The sequence below is a fragment of the Ranitomeya imitator genome, chromosome 6 (assembly GCF_032444005.1).
Source record: "Ranitomeya imitator isolate aRanImi1 chromosome 6, aRanImi1.pri, whole genome shotgun sequence".
NCBI lineage: Eukaryota > Metazoa > Chordata > Amphibia > Anura > Dendrobatidae > Ranitomeya > Ranitomeya imitator.
Window position 1 is genome coordinate 163,207,311 of NC_091287.1, and position 25,561 is coordinate 163,232,871.

At 41.8% G+C, this 25,561-nt stretch overlaps 1 protein-coding gene across 2 annotated transcripts in view; it reads left to right on the forward strand.

Annotated features, from left to right (window-relative positions):
- Window positions 1-25,561, forward strand: part of DPY19L1 (dpy-19 like C-mannosyltransferase 1) — a 259,028-nt gene that overhangs the window by 212,747 nt on the left and 20,720 nt on the right. For both annotated transcript variants that reach the window (XR_011314012.1, XM_069730266.1), the window contains exons 20-21: window positions 6,306-6,405; window positions 8,440-8,565. Coding sequence is in view for 1 of the 2 variants with exons in the window: in XM_069730266.1 (XP_069586367.1) it covers window positions 6,306-6,405; window positions 8,440-8,565 (226 nt within the window). In the remaining variant the exon portion in view is untranslated. The remainder of the gene's footprint in view (window positions 1-6,305; window positions 6,406-8,439; window positions 8,566-25,561) is intronic.

Genomic DNA, 25,561 nt, shown 5'->3' on the forward strand with positions numbered 1-25,561 from the left:
TTGGGATTAGAATTAGGGGTGTGTCTGGGTTAGGTGTGTGGTTAGGGTTACAGTTGGGATTAGGGTTAGTGGTGCGTTTGGATTAGGGTTTCATTTATAATTGGGGGGTTTCCACTGTTTAGACACATCAGGGGCTCTCCAAACGCGACATGGCGTCCGATCTCAATTCCAGCCAATTCTGCATTGAAAAAGTAAAACAGTGCTCCTTCACTTCCGAGCTCTCCCGTGCGCCCAAACAGGGGTTTACCCCAACATATGGGGTATCAGCGTACTCGAGACAAATTGGACAACAACTTTTTGGGTCCAAGTTCTCTTGTTATCCTTGGGAAAATAAAAATTTGGGGGGCTAAAAATCATTTTTGTGGGAAAAAAAAGGATTTTTATTTTCACGGCTCTGCGTTGTAAACTGTAGTGAAACACTTGGGGGTTCAAAGTTTTCACAACACATCTAGATAAGTTCCATGGGAGGTCTAGTTTCCAATATGGGGTCACTTGTGGGTGGTTTCTACTGTTTGGGTACATCAGGGGCTCTGCAAATGCAACGTGACGCCTGCAGACCAATCCATCTAAGTCTGCATTCCAAATGGCGCTCCTTCCCTTCCGAGCTCTGCCATGAGTCCAAACAGTGGTTCCCCCCCACATATGGGGTATCAGCGTACTCAGGACAAATTGAACAACAACTTTTGGGGTCCAATTTATTCTGTTACCCTTGTAAAAATACAAAGCTGGGGGCTAAAAAATCATTTTTGTGAAAAAAAAAAGAATTTTTATTTTCACGGCTCTGCGTTATAAACTGTAGTGAAACACTTAGGGGTTCAAAGTTCTCACAACACATCTAGATAAGTTCCTTGGGAGGTCTAGTTTCTAATATGGGGTCACTTGTGGGGGGTTTGTACTGTTTGGGTACATCAGGGGCTCTGCAAATGCAACGTGACTCCTGCAGACCAATCCATCTAAGTCTGCATTCCAAATGGCGCTCCTTCCCTTCCGAGCTCTGCCATGCGCCCAAACAGTGGTTCCCCCCCACATATGGGGTATCAGCGTACTCAGGACAAATTGGACAACAACTTTTGGGGTCCAATTTATTATGTTACCCTTGTGAAAATACAAAACTGGGGGCTAAAAAATTTTTGCGAAAAAAAAAAAATTTATTTTAACGGCTCTGCGTTATAAACTGTAGTGAAACACTTGGGGGTTCAAAGCTCTCAAAACACATCTAGATAAGTTCCTTAGAGGGTCTAGTTTCCAAAATGGTGTCACTTGTGGGGGTTTTTAATGTTTAGGCACATCAGGGGCTCTCCAAACCAACATGGCGTCCCATCTTAATTCCAGTCAATTTTGCATTGAAAAGTCAAATGGCGCTCCTTCCCTTCCGAGCTCTGCTATGCACCCAAAAAGTGGTTTACCCCCACATATGGGGTATCGTCGCACTCAGGACAAATTGCACAACAACTTTTGTGGTCTAATTTCTTCTCTTACCCTTGGGAAAATAAAAAATTGGGGGCGAAAAGATCATTTTTGTGAAAAAATAAGATTTTTTATTTTTACGGCTCTGCATTATAAACTTCTGTGAAGCACTTGTTGGGTCAAAGTGCTCACCACACATCTAGATAAGTTCCTTAAGGGGTCTACTTTTCAAAATGGTGTCACTTGTGAGGGGTTCCAATGTTTAGGCACATCAGGGGCTCTTCAAACGCAACATGGCGTCCCATCTCAATTCCAGTCAATTTTGCATTGAAAAGTCAAATGGCGCTCCTTTCCTTCCGAGCTCTGCCATGCGCCCAAACAGTGGTTTACCCCCACATATGGGGTATCGTCGCACTCAGGACAAATTGCACAACAACTTTTGTGGTCTAATTTCTTCTCTTACCCTTGGGAAAATAAAAAATTGGTGGCGAAAAGATTATTTTTGTGAAAAAATATGATTTTTTATTTTTACGGCTCTGCGTTATAAACTTCTGTGAAGCACTTGTTGGGTCAAAGTGCTCACCACACCTCTAGATAAGTTCCTTAAGGGGTCTACTTTCCAAAATGGTGTCACTTGTGGGGATTTCAATGTTTAGGCACATCAGGGGCTCTCCAAACGCAACATGGCATCCCATCTCAATTCCAGTCAATTTTGCATTGAAAAGTAAAATGGCGCTCCTTCCCTTCCGAGCTCTGCCATACGCCCAAACAATGGTTTACACCCATATACGGGGTATCAGCGTACTCAGGACAAATTGGCCAACAATTTTTGAGGTTCAATTTCTTCTCTTACTCTTGGGAAAATAAAAAATTGGGGGCGAAAAGATCATTTTTGTGAAAAAATATGATTTTTTATTTTTACGGCTCTGCATTATAAACTTCTGTGAAGCAATTGGTGGGTCAAAGTGGTCACCACACATCTAGATAAGTTCCTTAGGGTGTCTACTTTCCAAAATGGTGTCACTTGTGGGGGGTTTCAAGGTTTAGGCACATCAGTGGCTCTCCAAACGCAACATGGTGTCCCATCTCAATTCCTGTCAATTTTGCATTTAAAAGTCAAATGGCGCTCCTTCCCTTCCGATCTCTGCCATGCGCCCAAACAGTGGTTTACCCCCACATATGGGGTATCAGCGTACTCAGTACAGATTGTACAACAATGTTTGGCATCCATTTTATCCTGTTACCCTTGGTAAAATAAAAGAAATTGGAGCTGAAATAAATTTTGTGTGAAAAAAAGTTAAATATTCATTTTTATTTAAACATTCCAAAAATTCCTGTGAAACCCCTGAAGGGTTAATAAACTTCTTGAATGTGGTTTTGAGCACCTTGAGGGGTGCAGTTTTTAGAATGGTGTCACACTTGGGTATTTTCTATCATATAGACCCCTCAAAATGACATCAAATGAGATGTGGTCCCTAAAAAAAAATGGTGTTGTAAAAATGAGAAATTGCTGGTCAACTTTTAACCCTTATAACTCCCTAACAAAAAAAAATTTTGGTTCCAAAATTGTGCTGATGTAAAGGAGACATGTGGGAAATGTTACTTATTAAGTATTTTGCGTGACATATCTCTGTGATTTAAGGGCATAAAAATTTAAAGTTGGAAAATTGCGAAATTTTCAAAATTTTCGCCAAATTCCCGTTTTTTTCACAAATAAACGCAAGTTATATCGAATAAATGTTACTACTAAAATGAAGTACAATATGTCACGAGAAAACAATGTCAGAATCGCCAAGATCCGTTGAAGCGTTCCAGAGTTATAACCTCATAAAGGGACAGTGGTCAGAATTGTAAAAATTGGCCCGGTCATTAACATGCAAACCACCCTCGGGGCTTAAGGGGTTAATAGCAAAGCACTTGTAAGCGCTGCACACCAAGCCTGGGATACTAGCCACTGATTGCAGTAAAGTGGAGGTCTGTTCTTTAGAATGGAGAGGATTTTTAATCAAAAGTAAAATCGCAAATTTGTTTGTTTTACAACTTCATTGCAATTGTAACCCTTTATGAAGAGAATAATACTTTAAGTCAGGGAAGTCACATTCAAATACACAGAGGGCAAAAATTAAAAGCTTAGATAAAGATGTGGGCCAACCTTGATATTTGTTAAACAAAAACGTCTACAATTGTGGAAGTCTTTCCTTATCAAATAAAACAATAAACCTTTGGAATAATATAAGATGTTATGTAAGAGAAGTAAAAAGAATATGGCCCAATGGCATAATTTAAACATGTAATAACAAAAAAGCTTGAATATAACAGATAATAAAGTATGATGCAAACAAAAGTGCCCCCAAACACAGTATGATACCCCCACAGTGAATTCCTCTACACATACAGTATGATAACCATACTGTATCCCCCACTCCCTCAATCCCCCCAACAAAGAACGGTGACGACATCACAGTATGATTCTTCAACTGTAATCCCCACACAGCCCTCTATACTTTATAATGTCCCACATATTGGTCCATACTTTATAATGGCTCCATACAGTATAATGGACCCACATGATGCTCCATACAGTATAATAACCCCACATGTTGCTCCATACAGTATAATTGCCTCACATAGTGGTCCATACTGTATAATGGCCCCACATAGTGCTCCATTCTGTATAATGGCCCCACACAGCCCTACATACTGTACAATTGCCTCACATAGTGCTCCATACTATATAATGGCCCTACATAGTGCTCCATACTTTATAATAGCCCCACATGATTTTTCATACAGTTTAATTGTCCCATATGATGCTCCATACAGTATAATGGCCCCACATAGTGCTCCATACTGTATAATGGCCCCACATAGTGCTCCATACTGTATAATGGCCCCACATAGTGCTCCATTCTGTATAATGGCCCTGCACAGCCCTCCATACTGTAACATTGCCTCACATAGTGCTCCATACTGTATAATGACCCCACAGAGTGCGCCATACTTTATAATAGCCCCACATGATATTCCATACAATATAATTGTCCCAGATGATGCTCCATGCAGTATAATGGCCCCACATAGTGCTCCATATAGTATAATGTGTCCACATAGTGATAATTTGCCCACATATTGCTCCCTACAACATAAAAAAAATAAATAACTACACACGTCTGCCCGTTCACCCACTTCTGTGGACTCTTCATTTATCACAGCCCTACCTGTGGGCATGCGCGCAATCACCTCAGCACTACCACTGCCACTCTCTTCTGCACATGTGCCATGACCTCAGCACTAGCGCCACCACCCCTCCACACGTGAGCAGCCTGATGGGATTACAGAGGAGAGTGACGGCAGCGCTAGTGATGATGGGGATGGCGTGTGAGCTGAGGAGAGGGCATGCATGCAGAGTATATTGGCGTTAGCTCTGAGGAGATGGGGCACGTGCCCCCTCTGGCACGCATGCCATAGGATCGCCACCACTGCCATTAATTATTATGTAGCTTATGGTGGGTGATAGTTCTTGTAAAGCCAAGCAGTTTGTTCCCATCAGAATACAGCAGATAAAGGGAGATACTGCACAACAAATGGCACTGAAAAGAAAAATTTATTTCTCATGTCCATTGTTCACATTGTGTTATGTGTTAGATGGCAACGTTTCGAGTATAACACTTTTCTTGTCAAGGGACCAGTTGACACAGCCACACATGTAAGATACACCTGAATGTTTCCTAATTTCCCTCCTGGGAAAGCCCACCCCAAACCCAGGAACCATTATCGCACATGTCCACTGAGCCATTGCAATACTCTTGATGGTGGGTGTTCTACCTGAAATGTTGCCATCTTCTCCTGCAGTGTGAATACTGCACATTAGAGATTAATAATAAATTGTCTGAAGCATTTTTGTGTCATTTTGTGGCACTTCATCCTGTTATACACTTTACTAGCTGACCAATGATTGTTGTCTATGTTTATCTTAAGAAAACACCTTTCTGTACCTGAAAAAGATGGTTATGAAAAAATCATGGTTTTGTTGTCAGTTGATGACATGATATCAATATGTCACCAATGTCTATCCTGAGAAATATCTCCCCCCTCCCACCCGCCTTTATGCACCAAAGAAAAATCATTCTTAGATATATATTCTCCAGAAATGTAATAAAATGGTCTTCATCATGTAAATCAATCGGCAGCCCTTCTTAGTGACGTGTCAGGTTGCAGTCTGAGGAAAAACACTTCCTTAGACCTGTGTCTCAACTGACAAAGGAGCTATATTATGAGCTATAGCTGCTGGAAAAAAAGCTATGAAATGAGAAGAAATAAATCTGCTCCTTAGCTGACTGAGTACAGAGGACTTAGGCAGGAGAAACAAATCCTTTGTACTTAGTCAGTCAAGGAGATGATTTATTTTTTCTGCTGTCACAGCCCTTCTCCAGCAGCTTCTCCATATGTGCTTATTGCCTCCTGCCATTGAGACACTGGTCTCACTCAGGAGCTGTGGTTTTTCAGACTGCAGCCCGTCCTGAATTATGACTACATGATTAACATTTTATTACAATTTTGAAGTACCTCTTTCACAATGAAGTGACTACACTTTCAATAGCCACACTACATTCATGGTGCAGACTGCTTGGTTCATTAAAATGATGACCGAAAAATGCACTGCACCAGTTGTACATTATCAGATGGTAATAATAAAGAATTGAATGGTGAATATTTTTTGTTTAAGTTTAATATAGTCTATGCAAATCCAGAAGATTAGCACTAATGAATAATTTATAAAAATGACTTAAGTTTATGTACACAGTATTGCTCATTTTTATTAATGTGAAATCGTAGTAATTAAAAAATGTAATACATTCTGAATAATTTATTTGCACGATTTACTTACTATTGCCCAGACGCAGTATTTGCTGGAGCAATGCCTACAATGGCAAGTGTTAAACTGTCAACAGGACGCCCCGTTGTCAACCACCCTCACTATGAAGATGCTGGTTTACGGTGAGATTTATTGTTGAATAGTATGTGGATTAAAATTACATTTGTTAATTTGTATTTTTGTTTTTTCCAGTTGGTAATGAATTTTCCTTACGGGGCCAATAAATATTAATTTGGAACAAATATTACATTTTAAGTATGCATAGCTATAAAAGCAAACTGTGGTTTGCCTGGAATGTTAGTCAGTCTGAGACTCTTTCCTTTTTGTATTCTACCACTGTTTTCCAATATCCTTTCCATATCAATATCACTGTCTTTGCCTTTAACATTTAAAGTGAACCTGCGATGCCCTTTGTAGCATGTAAAATGTCCCCAGTACGTTGTTAGTGATGCAATGTGCATCGCTAACACATTTTTTTTCATTAAAAATGGCAGTCTAATCATGTTGAGAAAGCACTTTCTATAGTTATATCGTACCTGCTCATTTAGTAATAGGGGTGTGCTTCATTGGGTTCAGTCACGGTTATCGCCGCCCACACAATTTGTATGATGTTCCCCGGGTTGTGTCGACGTCACTTAAATCCAGTTTGACAAGTCCACACTTGCGCTGTGTATTATGGAGCAGCGCTTGTGCAGTGTCTATCAGGGAGCCAAGCAGGCGCAGTGATGAGCGGCTCCCCGCACATGCACCGTGACAAGTGGCTCCGGCCACACAGTCAGTGAAGCTGGGTACTACCAACAGCTTCAGTGTGCACATGCGGGGTACCGCTGGTCACGGCGCATGGGCGGCTCCTCGATCGACAATGCACTAGCGCGACTCCATGATACACTGCTCAAGCACAGGATTTTCATATCGGATTTGAGTCACATCGACAAATCCCCAGGAGCATCATTCGAATTGCATGGGCGGCGATAACCGTGACTGAACTCAATGAGGGACATTCCTATGTCTAAATGAATAGGTACGATATAAAGTGCTTTTTCCACATGATTAGACCTAGACCGTCCTTTTTAAATGAAAAAAAGTGTTGATGATGCACATCGCATCACTAGCAACGCTCTGGGGACAGTTTACTTGCTACAAAGGACATAACAGGTTCCTTTTAACCTAGATTCTTAGTAAACTATCTTCTAAACACTGTCATCATACTGTACTTGACACCAATTTCTGAAAGTCTCTGATTTACCTGTTTGAGTTAAAATTGCGTTTTGTCCCTTAAAATACTGATCAGATTTCAGCATTTATTTTTTTCAGTCTGGTTCTGAGATCAGGGTAATTAATTAGTATAGGCAACAAGTACTGTCATACTATAAGATAAAGAAGTCCTCTTATCCATTCGCGGTTGGGGTGTGGAATATCTGTCTGGATGTGCCGACCAGTGAATGAGTGTTACAGAAACAATGTAGCTCAGTGAGATACTGTTTTTGAATCTCTCGAGTTAATGAAAATCATTTTAGTGATGGCCTTTCCTAGTATCCTCACTTTATAAGATTTGAACTATCCGTTGAAGTTAGAGAGATAAAACCTAAGACAGATGCTATAGAAGAAAATCACATCCACATAGTACATATTCTAGTTATCATGTGATTGCTCCAGAGTCAAAGAAAAACAGTATTTTGGTGACAGATGCCCTTGCCGCTGGCATCAGCATCTAGTTTTCTCATGGACAAATTTTCGTATCTATTGTGATTGTGCATTGACACACGGTACTATTGCTAAAAGTCATTATGTGTGAAGAGTTTTGTTTTCTGTAACATCGGGATTATTCCCTTTTTCTTTTTCCGTCTTCTGTGTAGGAAGTTCATTGTCTTTTGTCCTTGTAGGCTATTAGTTACGCAAGTGTGCTTTTGTTTTTTCTACTTATAGTAGATCAATGTCTGGTTGGCGTGTCCTACCATCTAAGTAAGTTCAAGGTCGTGTGATGTTCTTCTGTTGCACACAGTAAAAGCTAAAACAAAGAAACGCTACCTGATACGAATGGTTAGGCATACACTTCTGAATATCAGCCATTTACAGCTCACAAATGTGAAATGCTCTGGTATATTAAAAATGGTATACCTCAGTGTCACTTACTTTGGGCCCCTTTTTTCTTTTAGAGCACGGACAAAAATGGTTTACTCAATGTACAGTCGTAAACCAGCTAAAGAGGTAAAAAAGCGTCTAATTGACATGGGTGTCCAGTATTTTATATTGGAAGATGCATGGTGCACAAGAAGGACAAAGTGAGTATTTGGAATTGTTATTGCAAAATTAGGATCTATAAGCCTCCATTCATAATTTGATGGTTTTTTTTAAGTAACCAAATTCATGAATTACGTGTGCCAAATTCTTCTGAAAATGCGCTCCCAATTCACAAATTTGGAACAAAGTAAAAAATGGTCTTATTTATTCAGTCTTCAACTATTTTTGCAACCATTTGGGAAGAAAAGTTGGACGTTTCACAAAAAGGCACCAAGATACTGGGGTACTCAAAAATAAATCATACGAGGAGTGGAGTTGTACCTAATTTTGCGCACCTGATGAAACAGGCGAAAACATCTGGAATTGCTAAACTCCACCTGCAAAGTGGGAAAAAAAACAGATGAGCGGTCCTTTCATTGAATTACAGCTTTCTTTTGTGTAAGTGTGCACACAGAGGTAGCTGTCAATCACTGATAGGACCGCCCACTGGACTGAAAATCCCAGAAAAAGCAGAGGTTTACATGATGAAAACACAGGTTATACTGAATCTTTTCTCACAAAACTGCCGTATATATATCAATCTACTCGGCTCCACCTGCTCTATAACATGATGCATGCAGATTGCACTGCATTTTGATGGTGACAGGTTCCCTTTACCCCATTCCTGGCTCAAAAATTTTTCATTTTCTGCATTTTGACATTCTTACTTACGTTTTTTTTTATGTACACTGTACAATAAGTCATGTTACCTTCATTCTGTATGATTATGGAGATTTCGCTTTTATATAATATTTATTATGTTTTACTACTTTTGAGAAATTAAAAAAAACTATTTTGCCTGCGTTGTGTTCCGAGACCCATAACTTAGGTAGTGTTTTTGGCGATGAGGCTTTATGAGGGGAGAGTTATGAGGTAAAAAAATCAATTCTGGCATTTGTATTTTTTTTTCCATTGTTCACCTTGTAGAATAATAATGCATTATTTTTGTAGTATATAGCTTTTTTTCGCACTTGACACACACAGAGACATCTGTCAGCTGTGAGGCAGTGACCGGTGTTATATGCGAGGGTCGCTGTGTGTCCCCCAGGATGTGCAAAGAAGCATATTGAGTCCGTGGGAGTGTATTGCAGTCACAGGCATAGCTGTTTGTCCTAGGCAGATTTAAGAAAACCTGTTCTGAGCTTTTATTTTTGAAACGGGCTACAGGATGGTAGTGGGGCAGTCCATTTCCTCCCCAGGTTTTCCTTGTGGCCGCGGCCACAGGTTCTTTTGTAAAAACCCTTGCAGCAGGGGGTTGGATGTGTCAGTTTTGATCTTGCAAGCAGGCAGAGCAGAAGGCTCTGCAGAGCTCAACCTTTGTAAGGCATCACAGGGCCAAGCGGAGCCAACAGACCTGGCACTCTCGGCGTACATGGCGGTGCAGTCGCCGACGGCAACCAGTCAGCGTGCTGTGAACTGTGTGAGTTTGGACATTAAACATGTTTTGCTTTGAACTTTGCTGGGTCACTGCCTCATCACTGCACAGTGTGGATACCGCAGCACTACGCAGCCTAGTTGAGCAGGTGGGGAGGAGAGTGTAGGGTCATATATCTTGGATTAGTCACCTTTAGCGATGAGCGAATATGCTCATGCTTGGGTTTTCCCGAACACGCTCGGGTGACCTCAGAGTATTTGTTAGTGTTCGGAGATTAAGTTTTCATCACAGCAGCTGAATGATTTACAGCTATTAACCAGCTTGATTACATGTGTGGATTCCCTAGCAACCAGGCAACCCCCACATGTACTTAGCCTGGCTAGTAGCTGTAAATCATGCAGCTGAGGCGATGAAAACTTAATCTACGAACACTAACAAACACTCGGAGGTCACCCGAGGTTGCTCGGCAAAACCCGAGCAACGAGTATATTCGCTCATCACTAGTCACCTTACCATGACCATGACTGCTCTTTCAACTATGTTTTTCTATGAAAGATCACTGCTTTTAGAGTAAAACCTAAATGCTTATAATGCAGGAACCAAGGTTTGGGCAGCATGAATTAGCTGATAGGTTTGCATTAGGAACACTTTGCTTGTAAAATGTCTTTGTGTATAGGATTTTTAGGCTAGTACAATACTGCATCTAGTGTGAAATCAAAACCAAATACATTTAGCTGGAAAATATGTAGAGCATTTTTTAGGATCACTAAAGGAACAAGTTGTATAAATGTACTAATTGGATGCCTCCCCCTTTTCCGGAACATGACAGCTGATCTGATCATCTGTCATGTGCCCCTAACAGCCGCAGGTGGAATCGCGATCCACCTGCGGCTGTTAACATGTTTAAATGCCGCTGTCAATCTCTGACAGTGGCATTTAACATGGACGCGCAGGAAGCACTTCACTGATCACGCCCATTAGCGCCTGTGTCACGTGACCACGCTTCGCCGATGGGTTGGCATGACAACCCATGGTCTGCATGAGACCCCTGTGCTTGTCATTGCCAGATTGCTATGAGCACCACCCAGCGGTCGGCGCCTATAGCAAGTGAGCATTCCTGCTACACACAGCAGGGCTACAGCCTGATCAGATGATCACAGCTTCTAATCTCTCATGGAGACTGTTGAAGCAAATGAAAAGTAAAAAAAAAGATTTAAAAAAATATAAAAAAAAGTTCAAATCGCCCCATTCAAAATAAAACAATAATAATAAATAAAATGCAATAACAGGCGATCAAAGATCATATCTACACCAAAATTGTATCAATAAAACATCAGGTCAGCGCGCAATAAATAAGCCCTAACCCAGCCCCAGGTCTCGGATAATGGCGACTTTTGGATTTTTTTCCCACGACTTAAATAAAAAAGAACCTATACATGTTTGGTATCTATGAACTCGTAATGACCTGGAGAATCATAATGGCAGGTTATTTTTAGCATTTGGTGAAAAAAAAAATCTGAAATTGCACTTTGTTTGCAATTTCACTGCACTTTGAATTTTTTTTCCCATTTTCCACGATGTAGTAAAATCAATCGTGCCATTCAAAATTACAACTTGTCCCGCAAAAAACAAGCCCTCAAATGACTATATTGACGGAAAAATAACAATGTTATGGCATTGGGGCAGCCTGTGGGCAGGTATCTTCTTGGTTTCTTTGGCCTATAGCTCCAAGATAAGACTCTGCTTACAATTCCGCCACAGAGCACGAGAATCTCATTAACTGAAAACTTCTAACACTGATTACACAAGAACCATAAGGGTATGTGTCCACGTTCAGGATTGCATCAGGATTTGGTCAGGATTTTATGCAGGTAAAATCCTGACCAAATCTGCACTTGAGGTCACTGGCAGGTCACCCCTGCGTTGTCCTTGCGTTTTTTCTGCAATGTAAGGACATTTGCGTTTTCGTGGGTCTGCCGCATGCGTCTTTTAATGCATAGTGGAGACAGGATTTCATTAAATCCCCTCCACTATGCTGTAACATCTGGACGCTGCGTTTTTGACACTGCGTTGAGCCGCAAACTTAATAAACCTTAAGGTTACTGGAGTTCACAACCACTGTGTCTGTCGTCCGCTATGAGGCTTGGAAACCTTACGGGAGACTCTAAGATTATTGGAGTCCCAAGCTGCTGGGACACCTGAAATCTGTGAAATAAGGTTACCTTAGTTCACAGCCACCAGATGTCCTAGCAGCTGGGAACTCCAGTAACCTTAAATTCTCCCTTAGGTTCCTGTAAGTTTACAGGGTCACGTAGAGCGCAGTTCGTGTGACCCGGTGGAATCGCTGTGCTACGTCGGACTGTGCTTTGCGTGACGCGTCGACAGTGCAGTACGAGGTACTACAGCGATTCTGCCAGGTCGCACGAATTGCCAGACTGCCTGTCACGAGACTCTGTGAGACCCAGGCGGTTGTGAACTGATGTAACCTCACGGACGTCACTGAGGTTGCATCCTCTGAGAGCCGACTTGCGTTGTTAAGGCGCTTCATACACTTTAGACTACATGGGACATTGTGGGATCATTGGACTAGTTCAGAACTGCATAGGATTATTATTATTATTATTTAAATGGAAGAACGAGGACATTTGTTGAGGATTGTTTTTGTAAATAAATAATTTTTGTGTTTTTTTTTTTTTTCTCTTTATCTTACCGGGTTAGTAATGGGGGTGTCTGACAGACACCACTCCAATTCAAACCCCAGGGGTTGATGCCAGCTGTGAGTTTTGACAAGACAAATTACAGCTGCCTTCAAGATCAAATCCCATTACCTTGATTGCCACCGCACCAGGGCAATCGGGAAGAGCTGAGACAAGGGTGCCAGAATTGGCGCATCTAATGTCATGTACCAGTTCTGGGGCGGCTGTGGATGTTATTTTTAGGCTGGGAAGGGGCCAATAACCATGGACCTTACCAGCCTTATAATATCGGTCCACGGCTGTCTGCCTTAACTGGTTATAAAAATAGGGGGGAATCACACGTCATTTTTTTAAAATTATTTATGAAATGGCAGGGAAATACAGTGAGATGGATTTTTGTCTTCTTTTTTTATTTTGCCTTACAAGTAATTACAGAAAAGAATGTTTCCTAACATTTTTTCATATGAAATCCATTTTATCTTCGGTTTTATTGTCCGTAAAAGTGGCGTAATACTCTGATAACATTGTAGGCAGAGATTTCTTCCCCATGCTGTTCCCATTCCATTTCAGTGGTGTTTACATCCATTTCCACGATTTTTTTCCAGCCCCCCCCCACTCTCCAGACGTCCTGGTAGGGTCTGACTACTCGAAACAAGCACTCGAGCATTACTATTTGCTCAGTTTGAGTAACAAGCACCCGAACATTTTAATGCTCGCCGATCAAAAGTCATAAACACACATACATACCCTCTCAGCCGTGGAGCAGTGCTGAAGTGAGATGGATTAAATACTTTCACTGACTAGTTTCTCTGCTCAGCACAAGGGCTGTATGTGCTTAGTCAGTGATTTATTCCGTCTCCTGTCAGTTCTGAGCCTCCGTTGAGAAATGTATGTGGGCTTATGACAGCAGCTCCTTTGACAGCTGAGATGCAGAGATGTAATAAATCTGTTCAATAACTGAGACCGTATACCCCTTTTGCTGAGCACAAAAGTTGGAGATACCCTCCCCCTTGTGCTCAGCGAGTGAAAAGTGAATCCGCCTCATGTCAGCGCTCCTTCTTGGCTGAGAGGGGTATGTGCACTTAGAACGACAGCTCTTGTTGACAGTTTTTAGATAATTTATGATAATTTTAGATAAGTTTGAATTATGTCACACACACCATCGATATCACATGTTTTATCTCTGAAGCATGCATCATTTTAATTAAGAATGGATTTTAGGGGACCTGTCACCAGGTCAAAGTGCCTCCTTTTTGCCCTTATTTTATTCCTTCCACTGCTCTGAGTATTCTGGTTTTCTTTTTTTTGTTGATACATGTTTTTAAAATCTATTGTTCTAGAGATATGGGCCTTTTTTTTTAAGGTCTTTACCAATGGGTATGGCTGGTAGGATTCTCTGGGGCGTGTGTTTAGGTTGCTCTGCATTATTACCCTATGAGCAACGCCTCCAGAAATGAGTGTTACATTCAAAAGCTCATATCTCTGGAACCATATGACCGGTTTTAAAAAAAATAAACAAAACCAAATGCTCATGGGAACAGTGAGATGAATAAAGTAAGCAAATGTGTCCAATTTTCAAGTGGTGCAGAGCCACTATTGTTTTTCTGCAGTTGTTCATATTTATTGTAATGTTTTCCCACATACCATGTGTATTTCATTACATTCCTCGGGAAGTCATTTTGCTACATATTTTTTTCCCCAATAAGGGTTTTGCCATTTTCAATAAGGTGTCCCTGAAGCTATCGAAAATGGATGACATTTTTACGCAGTAAACTTACATTTTTGCATTTCTCTTCCTTGTGTTGTCCTGACTTCCCCATTGTAATTTTCTTTTTGCTGCTCTCCCAAACTGTGCGCAGTCAACCAAATGTCACAGCATTGTAATGTCACCCACCCACAGTTCCCCTGCTCAGTTTTGCAATCGTATAGTAGATGCAATGACATACACTATACTCATGCATAGAGGAGCTAAGAAAGAGAACTGTACATGTGTAACCTCCAAAAATATTGCCATAGGTGTACATTATACACACAACCAAATAGACAAACAAAACACATGGAGGACCTGAAAGAATATAACTTTGAAACACAACAGTAGCAAAAACTGAAATATGATGCAAATCTTGGATTAATTTAGCCTGTTTAACATTTATGGGAAAACCCAATTAATACCTTCTGCCTAAAGATCAGCCTCAGTCAAAGTTAAAGGGAATCCGCCAGCAGGTTTTATATATTACATTATATATATATATATATATATATCTACTAGATGGCAGCCCGATTCTAAAGAATCGGGAGTCTAGAATCCATATATACTTTATTTATTCAAATGTAAGAATAATACAATTAATAAATAATAGTAAGAAAGAACAAAAAATGGCTGCACTCACCAGCTCTTGACAATTCTTGTTATTTAAGGTACAGTTACACAGGATCCATGAACATGCTTATGAGGGGAGGGATGAAAGACATCAGACGACAACTTTGCGTGTTGTGGCAAATGCCACAACAACGGTTCTTTGCTTAAGAACAATAATGTAAATAATAAATAATATGTATCAATAACTATGTATATTGGTATGTTCTATGACATTTTAAAATATTTCATTATTATGTGGAAAGGCACTTAGTACCCATACTGGCGCATACTTGTGTGCCCATCAGGTATTTTCACAGTAATTTTACATCTGATGGGTTGGTATGAAACGTTTTTAATCATCTCTTGGGCTTAGCTAAGCCTTCATTTTAAATAATTCTAATAGGTACAACAGAAATAAAAGCCTTTTTGTGTACCCAAATTTTTTGTGTTTATTTTTACAGAAGTGTAAAATTTAAGAAATCAACGTTCATAGTACACCGATGGGCTAATATAAGCATGCCCATCAACCACATCACGGTAGCCTTTGAACTGATGGGTCCTAACTAACTGATTCCTATTTCTTAATACTCAGACCTCTTTCACATCTGCATGTTTCTGATATTTGCAGAAGTAATGTTAAAAACAATACAACTTCCACACTTGGCACCAAAGAACTGACCTACAACACACTTTCAGCAAGTGCCATGCAATGTAGATGAAGCTTGGAGTTAACTTGCAGTAAATGCAGCAAACGCGGCTTCGGCAATTGCATTAAATGCAGCCACAACAAAAACACTGGTAAGTGGAGATTTTGTGGCGAAAACAGCAGAAACCACATGTGCCGCACCTGCCGCAAGTGAAGTACAAATTCCGTATACATTGCATGCAACTTACAGCAAGAGTGGCGTGGGTCAGCCCTTAGGCAGGAAGTGCAGAAATAGCCTTTTTTCCACCATAAATTCTCCAAATAGCAGAAAAATGTTGATGTGAAAGCAAAATCTCTATTCTTTCCCTATCTATCTAAAAATGTACCTATCTATATATCTATTTCTATGTACAGAACACACCTGAAGATAGAGATGTGTGTGAACAGCCATCCCACCCGTCTCTTACCTGTTCACAAAAACCTCACCCTTTTTAAAAACAAAATGAAATCTCTCAGCAGCTATACTGCTGGAGCTTCAAATACAGGTTCCTATCACCAAATACAGGCATTTGAATGATACACATCTTACATCTTGTACTTAATGTGTGTTCTACTTACCTATAAATATATGTATTGATATATCATATTTCTAAATTTATGTAGATATGAAAGAGTTATTAACCCTATATGCTAATGAGTACGTATGTTATATACGTATTTCCTACATAAGTACTTAAAATCTATATGTCTATGGCTACACTAATTTTTTTTTTTTTTTTTTTCCTTATCTCTACACATAGAATTTGCCTATTGCTGTCTATGTTATTAGAAAAACTGAATAATGAAAAAAAAGAAAATTAAGTTTAAACTAAAATATTTTTGTACACAATATTACGTGTGAAGACTTTAGTACTATCAGCCAATAATTGTCCTTGAAGTGGTGTATTAACCACTTTAACCCTCACATTGCAACATTGCTTCACCCTGGAAAAAGCAACATACAATTGACCATGGGCAAAAGCAGGTTCTGGTAGATAAATGCCAACTCGATGGAGGGTCTGGCCTTGAGATTTATTTATGGTCATTGCAAATGCGGGCTTGATGGGAAATTGTCTCCGTCTTAATTTAAAAGGTAATCCAGTCTCTGATGGACACAAATCAATTCGTGGAATGAATACCACATTTCCTGCTGCTGACCCACTAATTACTTTAGCCAGTATGATATTGGCATGTAAGGCAGTGACAATGAGCCACGTACCATTGCAGAGACCTTTGTTCGTGTTCACATTACGTAATAACATGACAATGGTGCCAATTTTAAGTTTCAGCCGATGTGAAGGCATACCAGTTGGTGTTAGTGAATTCAAAAACTCAAGTGGGTATTGATCGAGGTCATCAGCTTCATCAGGATCGATGGAATCATCACTGATATATTCAGTATAGTCACCTATCAATAAATCCATGACTTGGGAATTGACTTTCTCAACGTCCTCATTTTTTGGACATAAAATTGCATGAGATGCAGCTGTATTTATACTTTCGGTGTCATTCACATCAATACAAAGATTATCTCCAAAAATTTCAATTATTAAAGAGCCAGTACATACCATGTCTGGAGGAATTTCAATTACATCATCTCCAAGGTTATGTTCATTAGATAGTTCACCATTTCCCAGTTGAAGCAACCAACTGCTGTAGTGAGGATCAATGGAGCGCATGTTGTTAATAAGTGGCAGGCGAGTAAAATGTTGCCAGTGTTGTGAATATTTTATACAGCTCTCTACAACATCAGTTCTTGTCACATGAGGGATGACAGGAAGACATTGTCTAAAGTTGCCTCCAAAAACAATCACTTTACCTCCAAACGGTGTTTTTTCTTTGTGAGCTACATTTGTTGTCATGACATCACGTAATACTCTATCAATGACATGCAATGCATATTTGGATAGCATTGTGCACTCATCAATAATAAAAAGTTTAGTGCTGTGCAAATCTTTTGCTGCATCGGTATCATTCTTAATCCTGGAAACAGATGTTTCATTCACAGGAATTGGAATCCCATAAAGAGAATGAATGGTTCGTCCACCTTGTAGCAAGTTGGTGGCAATTCCAGTAGTGGCAGCAGGTGACACAATGTCTCCTTGTCCTCTTAGCTGATGTAGGAGTAGATGATATAGGTACGTTTTTCCGCTGCCACCAGGACCATCAAGGAAAAAACACTTTGCTGTAGAATTAGTGTCTTCTAAAGCTTGAGTGATAGCATCAAAAGCAAAAAGTTGGTCCTCATTTAGAGTAGCTTTCATTTCAGCAGCTGCTGATAACTCATAATCTTTATCATACTGTGGGAGGAGGTGTTGTTTCTTGACTGGACGTGGCAAATTAAAATTAATATAAGTTTTGCCATGAGCTTTAAGAACATGTTGGACATCTGTCATAGCATAGCCTTCACAATTGCCACACTCCAGAGTGTCGGAGTGGTATGCATGGCAGTAGTCTTCTACAAAGTGTTCCTTAAATTCATCCCATAAGTCCCGAGGTTTAGCTGGAGGACCAAAAATACAAATGTAGGCAAACATGTCACGTAGCTCTGCTGGCATGTTGAGAATACTGGCATCAAGTAATGTATTTCTCCACAGACTATCATCAAATAGTAAGCCAAGAGCTAATGCCGCATCTTTGAAGGTTTCATGTGTGACTCCGTGTACAGTTTTTATGCTGTCAAAACTGGTTGCACCTTTGACATGTAACAATAACAATCTTAAATAGTAGCGTTCTTGGTCTTTCACACTGACAGTATACATTCGTCCAATCACAGAACCACCTGCTCGCTTTCTAACTTCCCAAGAACCTTCTTTCCAAACATAGTTTTCGGGAATTTCACGGTATAAATAAATATGAGCATGATGGTCGTTCTGATTAAGCTTGAAGTAGGCCATAAGTGTAGAATTTTGATGGAGCTTTTGTTTGATGTTTCCAATAGAGTCATCCTCATGAAAATAGAGTGGCTGAGAATGCGGTAGATGTACAGCAAGGCGAATGATGCTATGAGATTGTTTATGCATTGGATATGAGAATATTCGCCAAGCTGCCTCTGGTGCACTGACATATCTTGAATCCATGAATTGGTGTGTTTCATCATGTTGGATGTTAGTCTGGCAGATTTCAAGATTGGCTTTATCATGTCCTTTGTAGACGTATTTAAATAAATATTTCACAGCCTGAATGGAACCACAAACTTCGACATTTATATGGCACTTGTATTTTAATAGCAGGAACGGATTATATGGAACCACCCACGAATTATCAATCATGTTAGAATGGTGTTGAAAAGATGGGCCAAAGTGTCTGCGGTAAGTAGGATAGGCGTCCTTAGCTATGATGGTTCTTGGTTGCAAATCTTTAGGGAAACCTTTTGTACACTTCCCCAGATCCATACAGGGAGAATTTGGGTTGTGTTCTCCACACGGACCATGAATCATATGTTGGAGAACAATTTTATGGAGCTGAGGGTAGTGGGTAGGATTGGGAATTTCAGCCCACACTGTATTGTCTATGTCCTCCTCAGTCCTTAATTTGGAGTTGCTGTCCAGAATAATCAAAATGTGAGCGTGTGGAAGGCCACGTTTTTGAAATTCAATTACATGAACCATAGCGCAAACTTTCCCAAATAATCCATTGTTAATGTCTTTTAAGAGTGCTTCCAGTTTTATTTTGAAAACACGTGCCACCAAATCAGGTCTATGTTCCACACGCTGCCAAGGTTCCAAATTCTCAGTAATCTCATTCCATTTCGGATTACAGGTCATGGTGATGAATAGATCAGGACGACCATATTTAGTCACAATAGCCATGGCATCCTGGTACCGCTGCTGCATATTCCTGGGACTGCCTTCAAACGAAGATGGTAAAATGACCGTTTTTCCAATGGGGATGCCCTTCTCAATGGATTTTTTCTGGAGATGTTCCTGGAGTACACAATAATCCTCTACTTTCAAATCCTTTTGGTGTTGACGGATATAATTTAGGCGATTTGCCTCGATTTTCACATAAGCATCCACTAAGTACTGCTGAGTGAGTTTGCCACCATTCAGGAGTGGATTAAACTGATTACGGACAGACAGCACATAGCAGTAATATTACAGTTGTGTAACTCTGCGTGGACTTGCCCTTGTTGCTTGAGGCCATCATGCCAGCCCTGGTCTCCGTAAGGGAAAAATAAAGGATAGAGTAAAGCATCTAAATTACTGTGTAGAATGCTGACCTGTTGTGTTCTTGGCGCCAAAGGATTTTTGGGGTCCGGTTGTAAATGTATTAAAATATCACGATTAAATGGTGGCTCTCCATTGTCATTTTCAAATAAGACAGCAACTTCATTGACAGTTGGATTATTATATCGGCGAGGGTCTTGATTCCGATCTTGTTTAAGGGCCATGATGATATTTGGCATGAGAGTGCCATTAGCTTCATCTTTAAGATGTTCTTCATGTTCCACATCTCGTAACATTTTGTAGGCAGCAACAAAGGGATTCACATTGTCTAACTGAAGAGCAATTATACTCATCAAAGTGGGATGACATTTTTGATTTTGTTCACAGTTTAAACGTTGTTCATTCGCGGTAGCGGTATCCAAAATATACAGTTGGGCATAAGCTGGAACTTGATCATCACTGGGATGTAGAGTTCCAGTACGATGATATATTTGTCCATGTATACGGAAACAGTAAGGGCCATGTCCAGGTGGAGGGGATATATTGGCACCCATGGAGGCGAAAGCAAATGAGCTGTTAATACTACGAATATTTTCCATGAGATTCTTACTGAACTCACTCTCCCCTGTCAGCAATCGTTTAAAGATCTCGGGATATTGGGGTATAGGTATATGCACTTTACTCTTGTGACAACACAGAGTAAAATTTTTATCTGCTGGTATCTCAGCATTAAAATGTAATGCTTGACAATGTTCACATAAATAGTTCATAGGACCACAGGAGTGTTCTACTATGGTACTGTCATCATTAGTAAAACCTGTAGGATGTTGAGGTACAGGTTGTGATAACGGAGCATTGGAATGTTTCTGTAAGCCAACATATATAAAGCGTGGACCTGGTAGAGGATCTTCACTGTCCACAGATTCAATCACTGAGGAGTTGGAAGGTGTATCGTGGTCAGAGTTTATTAATATGGAGGTGCAAGCGTTTTTTTTGCGCCATTCACGGCGTGCACCAGCTGCATTTGGTAATGGTTTGTTTGTTGCCTTAGAAGAGTCAGGTGTGAAGCATGTCTTATAAGCAGACTTAACAGTGTGCAGGCGACGGCGTTTATCATTTGGAGTGTAAGTAGGACAGTGTTTGCGCTTACGTGCAGATTTACCAACGGTTAAAGGAGCTTCAAGCTGCACACATTCTATGAATGGAGACAAAGAAGCTGTATTGTGGGCAGAATCTATGACTGAGGACGTGGAAATATTATGTTTGCAACGTTGAGAGCGTGCAGCAGCAGCTTTATTACTTAATCGATTAGTTTTGTCCTCAAAAGACTCATTAGTAATGCGTTTATTGCAAGCAGCATTAACAGTGTCCAGGCGCTTATGTCTGTCCTCTGTAGTCTCGTTAGCACGCTGTTTGTGCTTACGTGCGGCATCGGCGGCTTTTCGCTCAGCGTCATTGGTATACTTATTATCAGACCTGATGTTACGTGCGCCATCAGCAGCTTTGGGCTCTGTGTCATTAGTATACTTAACAGTGTCCAGGCGCTTGCATCTCTCCTCTGTACTCTTGTTAGCACGCTGTTTGCGCTTACGTGCGGCATCGGCGGCTTTTCGCTCTGCATCATTACCATACTTTATATCAGACCTGATCTTACGTGCGCCATCAGCAGCTTTGGACTCTGTGTCATTAGTATACTTAACAGTATCCAGGCACTTGCATCTATCCTCTGTACTCTTGTTAACACGCTGTTTGCGCTTACGTCCGGCATCGGCGGCTTTTCGCTCTGCATCATTACCATACTTTATATCAGACCTGATCTTACGTGCGCCATCATAAGCTTTGGACTCTGTGTCATTAGTATACTTAACAGTGTCCATGCGCTTGCATCTATCCTCTGTACTCTTGTTAGCACGCTGTTTGCGCTTACGTGCGGCATCGGCGTCTTTTTGCTCTGCATTATTAGTATACTTTCTATCAGACCTAATCTTACGTGCGCCATCAGCAGTTTTGGGCTCTGTGTCATTAGTATCCTTACTATTAGAGCTCATGTTGGCTAAGCTAAACAGCTTTAAGCGTGGTGGTGGCAAACAACAGGTTAATAAGAGGCAGTGTCAGGTAGTAGGAAAATAGCCAGTTAATAATAGGCAATAGTTCTTTGCAGGAATGCAGATATTAATAAATAGGCAGTTTATATTGCAGAGAAATTGCTGGGCAATAATGGACAATGTCCTTATGTGGCAAATAATAGAGCAATATACCCAACTGGCTATTGAACCCGTTCTACGCCCGGGTGGTGAGCATTTATATTGGTATATTGTCTCCATCATGGTATGTGCTGCTCCATCCTGCGTCCCCATCCGGTCATGCGCTGCTCCATCCTGCATCCCCATCCTGTCATGTGCTGCTCCATCCTGCGTCCCCATCCTGTCATGCGCTGCTCCATCCTGCGTCCCCATCCTGTCATGTGCTGCTCCATCCTGCGTTCCCTTTCCTGTCATGCGCTGCTCCCATCCTGCGTCCCCATCCTGTCATGCGCTGCTCCCATCCTGCGTCCCCATCCTGTGATGCGCTGCTCCCATCCTGTGATGCGCTGCTCCCATCCTGCGTCCCCATCCTGTCATGTGCTGCTCCATCCTGCGTCCCCATCCTGTCATGCGCTGCTCCATCATGCGTCCCCATCCTGTCATGCGCTGCTCCATCCTGCGTCCCCATCCTTATGTGCTGCTGCATCCTGCGTCCCCATCCTTATGTGCTGCTGCATCCTGCGTCCCCATCCTTATGTGCTGCTCCATCCTGCGTCCCCATCCTTATGTGCTGCTCCATCCTGCGTCCCCATCCTTATGTGCTGCTGCATCCTGCGTCCCCATCCTTATGTTCTGCTGCATCCTGCGTCCCCATCCTTATGTGCTGCTGCATCCTGCGTCCCCATCCTTATGTGCTGCTCCATCCTGCGTCCCCATCCTTATGTGCTGCTGCATCCTGCGTCCCCATCCTTATGTACTGCTGCATCCTGTGTCCCCATCCTTATGTGCTGCTGCATCCTGCGTCCCCATCCTTATGTTCATGCTGCATCCTGCGTCCCCATCCTTATGTTCATGCTGCATCCTGCGTCCCCATCCTTATGTTCATGCTGCATCCTGCGTCCCCATCCTTATGTTCATGCTGCATCCTGCGTCCCCATCCTTATGTTCATGCTGCATCCTGCGTCCCCATCCTTATGTGCTGCTCCATCCTGCGTCCCCATCCTTATGTGCTGCTCCCATCCTGCGTCCCCATCCTTATGTGCTGCTCCATCCTGCGTCCCCATCCTGTTATGTGCTGCTCCATCCTGCGTCCCCATCCTTATGTGCTGCTCCATCCTGCGTCCCCATCCTTATGTGCTGCTCCATCCTGCGTCCCCATCCTTATGTGCTGCTCCATCCTGCGTCCCCATACTGTTATGTGCTGCTCCATCCTGCGTCCCCATCCTTATGTGCTGCTGCATCCTGCGTCCCCATCCTTATGTGCTGCTCCATCCTGCGTCCCCATCCTTATGTGCTGCTCCATCCTGCGTCCCCATCCTTATGTGCTGCTCCATCCTGCGTCCCCATACTGCCTCTGACCCGCTCTGCGCCGAGTGCTGGGGGGCCTGAGCAGGCGGGGACACCGGCGCGCTGTGGGGGTCAGGTGCCGGTATCGCCGCCAGCTCAGGCCCCCCCAGCACTTACTATACTCACCTGTCCGGCGTTCCATCGCTGAGCGCCGCCATCTTCCCGGTCTCCTGGCCGTGACTGTTCAGTCAGAGGGCGGCGCCGGCGCGCATTAAGTGCGTCATCGCGCCCTCTGAACTGAAGGCCACAGACCGAAGACCAGGAAGATGGCGCCGCTCAGCGATGGAACGGGGACAGGTGAATATAGGCCGATACTCACCCTCCTGGCGGTCCCTGCTTCTGCGGTGGAGATCGCGGTGTGTGTTCAGTGTGAACGCACACCGCGATCTCCCGGGATCGTGGCTCTGTGAGGCCAAGACTGCGCCGGCGCTTGCGCAGTCTATAGAGGCTTCGGACAGGGTGACGCTCCCAGCGTTATATTATAGATGTGGCAAAGAAGAGGTTAATAAACGGCAGTCTCTCAGTATAACAGTCAGTGAATAATAGGCAGTATATGGAGAAAACACCAAACAAAAGTTCAAAATTGGTGTGAAAATGTCACTGAACCACTTCACAACTAAATATATATAGTTTTGGTAAATGGTATTATCATTTTTTTGACGAAATTCGGCAGGAGCTTGAAGAGCAACGTCACTGGGCCCGCCTCCACGCAGTAGAAACTTGCTGTGAGGTAAAAATTCAAAAATCACACCAAAATGCCGGGCGGAGTGTGTCACAGTACGGCACGTTTCTGATTGGTCGCTCGCAGCAGGCGGCAACCAATCAGACACTGGACACTGTTGACGTCACTTAGCTCCGGACATTAGCTCCGGACATTAGCTCCGGACATTAGCTCCGGACATTATCTCCGCACATTAGCTCCGGACATTAGCTCCGGACATTAGCTCCGGACAAAGCCACTGAAGTTGGCACAAATTGCAGGAAGTAGTATTCTAGGCAATTAATCTCCGGACATTAGCTCCGGACATTAGCTCCGGACAAAGCCACGGAAGTTGGCACAAATTGCAGGAAGTAGTATTCTAGGCAATTATATAATATATATATATATATATATATATATATACATATATATATATATATATACAAAAAAGAGGCAGCACTCCATTGTTTCAGTGGAAAAATGTGCAGGATTTTAATCAACCCACATGTCTGGGTGATGTTTCACCTACAAATGAGCCTTTTTCAAACCTTGAGAAAGGCTCATTTGTAGCCGAAACGTCGCCCAGACGTGGGTTGATTAAAATCCTGCACATTTTTCCACTGAAACAATGGAGTGCTGCCTCTTTTTGGAATTCTATGAAGTTTGGATAATCATTGGACGGACTGTCTAGGGGCCTTGTACCCGAAGATAGGTATTTATACTGTGCTGTTCCTTATTTTATTTTTGTTTCTATGTATGTGTATATATATATATATATATATATATAATCCGAGAGCAGCATTATGTAGGAGAGAAGTCCATGATTACAGCAGAAAAGTCCAGCCACACCCCCAGCACTGATTAGCAGCTCTCTGTCACTATACAATGTACACATAAAGCTGTAGTGTGTGTGAGTTATACACAGCTCAACCACTGAATTATTTTAGATCTGCAGGAGAGAAAACTGCAACTCTATGATAACTTCCACACCCAGTATGCTAAGTGACACATCGCTGGAATTGGGGTCTGTTTCCCTACCTCAAGGTGCTGTCAGATAAAATAGCAAAAACCTACTGTCAGATTCCCTTTAAGTACAGTACTTTTATATATCATCTAATAGAAATAAGCAGTAAATTGCATTCAAAGCCTAAGCATATCGGTTATAAAATGCTAACCCCTTCTGGTATATTTTTTGGTGGAGAAGGGATATGGTTAAGATATCCTGATTACTGTATCTTCATTGCTGATTACTTTTTTATATACCATATTTTTCTGACCATAAGACTCACTTTTTTTCCTCCAAATTTGGGAGGAAGGTGTGGGTGCGTCTTATGGTAGGGATGTAGCATGTGGGGAGGGGGGCAGCAGTGAGTGGGATCGCACTGTTATCCCACTTCAAGATGTCCCCACTGCCCGGAATCAGT